General features: G+C 42.7%; 1 protein-coding gene across 1 annotated transcript in view; it reads left to right on the top strand.

Annotated features, from left to right (window-relative positions):
- Positions 1 to 5,000, top strand: part of LOC112217807 (major facilitator superfamily domain-containing protein 2B) — a 33,750-nt gene that overhangs the window by 3,386 nt on the left and 25,364 nt on the right. The window contains exons 3-4 of the mRNA XM_042300883.1: positions 2,370 to 2,495; positions 2,615 to 2,739. Coding sequence (XP_042156817.1) covers positions 2,370 to 2,495; positions 2,615 to 2,739 — 251 coding nt within the window. The remainder of the gene's footprint in view (positions 1 to 2,369; positions 2,496 to 2,614; positions 2,740 to 5,000) is intronic.

Here is a 5,000-nt window from a genome sequence, read left to right as displayed (position 1 = left end):
CCCTCAATGTGGAATTTGTTGTGGGGATACAAACAGTGACGTCAAGCCCAACTATATTCCTAGCTGTAGTGCAGATGAGGGTAAAAAGTAATAGATACACTTGATATTGAACCAAGACATCACTGATCTGGTACAGACCGTGTATAGACAGTATTTTTTACCCAACATCAGTTAACCAGCATTCTCTCTCTCGTGACACCAAATACTCTTCTAATCTCCCCATTCAAATATAATTGGAGTGAGGGGATGAGAGTGGAGTATATACTGAGAGTTTTGAAGGAGAGACCAATAGTTTTTTTTGAAGTACGTGTTTTATTGGATAGAGGAGCAACAGTGGGAAATATAGATAGAGAGTGCTGAAATAGCAGTGAGCCAGATTGGAACCCATGCTGTGGTGGTACATGTGATCCGGAGGCAGCAGCCTAGACCACTAGACCACCATAGGCCAGACCGAGACTTATGAAGTTGATCCACATGCTACTCTTTACTTACTCTGACCCGCTAGTCTTGCTGTGTTTAAATAATTACACAGCTCCCTCCTGGTAATTGTCATTCTGGAATCCATCAATGTTTTCATGAGGAGAAGAAAGAGGACAATAAAATGTCATCAGCCAGATAATGACAGTGTGTTTTGATGGGCTTCGGTCTGTGGTTAGTCGGTGGCTGTTTTGGTGATTTCTTTCTTTCACAACGCCTGAAAGGCCTATAGCTGTAGGCGGTGGGCTAAACCGGACACAACGTACTGTATGGAAACAACAACGGTTAGTAGAGAGAGAGAGAGAGAGTAAGAGAGAGAGAGAGAGAGAGAGAGAGAGAGAAAGAGAGAGAGAGAGAAAGAGAGAGAGAGAGAGAGGGAGAAAGAGAGAGAGAGAGAGAGAGAGAGAGAGAGATTAAAAAAGATAAAAAAGAAAGTGGAGAGATGTATAAACAGAAGGAGAGAGGAGGTTAGACGTTTAATCATATGCTGTTGTGCTTTGGTCCGTGCAGTGTGTGTTTCCATATCTGTCGCTGAACTGTTCATAATACAGTCGTAAATATTGGACTTTCCAGGAGGCTGGCAGCTTGTCTGCTCTTTCATGTGTGAGTGCGGTATCATTGGGACATCACTACCCTAAACCCTAACCTTAACCTTAATCCCTCCCCTTACCCATAACCCTAACCATAACCTTAACCATTTTATATGTCAACTTCAATGGGATAGGGACGTCCCAAGGATCCCAGATAGCACGGACCAGACTTGAACACACATGCGTGCACACACGTTTTTAGCAAGGGGCGGTATACCTCTATAGCAGTGGAAACACTGTTCCGGCATCCTTTCTGTCTGTCTCTGTGGTGTCCTGTGGATCTGTCTATAAGGGGAACAGGCTGTGCTGTGTGCCCAAGTGTCTCCTGACATCACCACAGTCTAAACAGCAGGGAGGGGTGTTCTGTCTGATCCTGTATCCCTCACATCAACTGGCACCTACACCACAGGGGAACTTTAAATACTATCTGAGGGGAGAGGAGATACATTAGGGGAGAGTGATGATTGGGGGAAGAGGGGAATGTAGATGGAGAATAGTGGTGGGGAAGAAGGCCTAGATAGATCTCATATGTGAAACCACATTTCATCCACTATGCACGGAAATGAGTCGTGGAGGCCTATTTTTTATTTTTTACATTTAACCTTTATTTAAACAGGGAGTCACATTGAGATTAAACATCTATTTTATAAGAGAGCCCTGTATACATTACAATAAAAACAGAATTATAAAACATACACATATATATCTATTAAACAATATTAGTCAACACACAATAACAAAATAAACATATGTAATAAAAGCAGTGAACTAGACAGATTTTCCCAAATTTGTGGAGACTGAAGGGATCCCTTGAGTTATCCATTCCTGAGAACAGGTTTGGTAACTTATGATTCGTAATTAATGAAGTTACATATGAAAGGAGTTTCTGTAACATTGCTTTGTAAGAGAGAGAGAGAGAGAGAGAGAGAGACATGAGGTCACACGTCTGTATCGACTGTCATCTGAATGGCACTGTGTGATTCACTCGCTCTGACATCACAATGGACAACAATATAGCATCTGAAAATAGAATTCTGAAGATAGAGTTCCGGTTCTGTGGTTCTGAATTATTTTGTAAATCACTTCTGCTTGTATCTTATCTGAGGCTTATATTTTGGCTACATATCCATGGCTAACAAACAGAGTTGTTGTCTTTACACGGTAAAGAAAGGCACAGCAGTCAACTGTATCTCATAGGCTTTGCAAATCATTTATTTGCCTATTTCTCAGATATTGCACTTCATGAAACCTGTAACTGACTTGTAACCCTCTCCAATGTTTCTTGTTGTTTTTCATCCATAGACTGTGTTGGACCAGAAGCTGTCTGTCTGCAGTAAGCTCTGCTTCGCCATTGGAGGAGCACCCAATCAGGTGGCCGGCAGCGCTACAGCATTTTTCCTCCAGATCTATCTGCTGGATGTCGCCCAGGTAACACATCTGTGTGTTTGTGTGTGTTTCTTCTTCCTCTCTCTCTCTCTCTGTCTCTCTCTGTCTCTCTCTCTCTATCTGTGTCTTCTAACTACATCCCTCCGTTCTCTCCTCCTCAGATCAACCCGTTCCAGGCCTCCATGGTTCTGTTCATAGGGAAGGCGTGGGGCGCTGTCAGCGACCCTGTTGTCGGCTTCTTCATCACCAAGAGCAAGTGGACCAGGATAGGCAGACTCATGCCCTGGTGAGGCCATGCACACATGGATTGCATAGAGTGCACACACCTAGTTTCCCAGGTTCGAAGTGTCCTATTTGAAGGGTAAAAAAACAGCAGACAGACACTACGGCTCCATAGGAGAGAGACCAGATCACAGAATTACTGATTTGATTACCACTGTACGTGTGTGTGTGTGTGTGTGTGTGTGTGTGTGTGTGTGTGTGTGTGTGTGTGTGTGTGTGTGTGTGTGTGTGTGTGTGTGTGTGTGTGTGTGTGTGTGTGTGTGTGTGTGTGTGTGTGTGTGTGCGTGTGTGTGTGTGTGTGCTGAATGTGTGTGTGTGTGTTTGTTTGTTGGTATGTGTGTGTTCTGAGAGTTTTTGTGGCAAAACACTGTTGCCCTGCCCGGTTGTGTGTGTGATAATCAGTACCTTGAGAAAGCCGCACCCTCTAGTTAACTACTGAGTGAAACCAGTGGCGTAAAGTACTTCAGTAAAAATACTTTAATGTACTACTTAAGTAGTTTTTTGGGGTTATCTGTACTTTACTATTTATATTTTTGACAACTTTTACTTCTACATTCCTGAAGAAAATAATGTACTTTTTACTCCATACATTTTCCCTGGCACCCAAAAGTACTCGTTATATTTTGAATGAGTAGCAGGACAGGAAAATGGTCCAATTCCCGCACTAATAAAGAGGACATCCCTGGTCATCCCTACTGCCTCTTATCTGACAGACTCACTAAACACAAATGCTTAGTTGGTCAATTATGTCTGAGTGTTGGAGTGTGCCCCTGGCTATCCGTAAATTAAGATTGTGCCGTCTGGTTTGCTTAATATAAGGAACTTTAAATTATTTATCCATAAGTATATTTTAGAATTACATTTACTTTTGATACTTAAGTATATTGATACTCAAGTAGTATTTTACTGGGTGACTTTCACTTTTACTTGAGTCATTTTCTATGAAGGTATCCTTACTTTTACTCAAGTATGACAGTTGGGTACCTTTTCCACCACTGAGTGAAACCCTCTCTAACTGTCAGACAGGAAGTCCCCTGACCCGGGGCTGTAACATCATCAGACAGACAGGAAGTGATCAGAATCTGTTTGTCCTGAGGGGTTTATGGCTGTTTCTGTTTGGTACTCCTGGGTGCTACTGTGTTTGTTATGATAGACTCAGCCCTGCCATGCCAGCAGAGATAAAACTGGGACATTTCTCTCACAATCTCAGAGAGTGTGATGGTGCTGAAATCCCCTCCTTGCTTCAGTCTCAATCACTGGATGTCTGCCTGTGTACGTGTTTTGCCCTACTTCCACTGTCAAACACTCCCATTGGGTTCTTCCGATACCCATCCTGCGAGCCATCTTACAGAACAATCTAACATTGTAACAGTTTATTTTAAAACTTTAAAAGTTTCATTCAGTCACTGTGCCTTTTCAACCCTCCCATGACCAGCCTAAACAGCAGCAGGCCCAACCCCAGAGCTAGGCAGCCCTGTCAGCCCTGTCACTCTCTTTGTGTGGCTGAACAATCACTAAGGACAGGCCTCTGTGTAACAGGGAGAGCTGGACTGTACCAGAACTCAAAACTCTCTACCTCTCTCTACCTCTCTCTACCTCTTTCTACCTCTTTCTCTCTTTTTCTCTCTGTTCTTAGTTCAACTGAATGCCAGGGCAGGATGGGTCAGGGGTTAAGGGAGCTAGAGCAGAGGGGACGGGGTTTTGTAATATGCAGATTAAAATGGGGTCAAGTATCTCTGGGTCCTATCAGGTCAAAGGTTACAGGTCAGGTCCATTGTGGGAAATATTTTGGGGTCGTCACCAAAACAATATGACTGTGGCTATTTGTGAGTGGTGCATAGAGGATAGAATTGAGCTAGCAAAAGCTTGCTTAGCTGTGTTAAAGTGCAGTCCAGTGCAGTCCACAATTTGATTTTCCTGTGTTTTATATACTCTATATTTCCACACTATGAGGTTGGAATAATATTGTGAAACTGTGAAAATTGATATAATGCCATTTTAGTGTAAGAGTTGTTTGAAATTCCAGCCTGTTTTGACAACACCAGGCGGTAAATTAGTTAATAGGCCAATAAGAAAGAGATCGGTCGGTCTGCCAATAACAGCTATTTTTCAGTTTTCCCCTCCCCACTCAGACCACTCCCAGACCATACTGGCAAAATTAGTGCTTGAGAAATTGCTCTTTGCTAAGAAGCAATTTTGGTTTCTTTTTGACCATTTGAATTGAAAACAATCACAGTAAAGTACTTAATTGTTACCCAGAAATGA

Source organism: Oncorhynchus tshawytscha, linkage group LG18 (genome assembly GCF_018296145.1).
Source record: "Oncorhynchus tshawytscha isolate Ot180627B linkage group LG18, Otsh_v2.0, whole genome shotgun sequence".
Taxonomy (NCBI): domain Eukaryota; kingdom Metazoa; phylum Chordata; class Actinopteri; order Salmoniformes; family Salmonidae; genus Oncorhynchus; species Oncorhynchus tshawytscha.
This window is presented reverse-complemented; position numbering and strand designations above follow the sequence as displayed.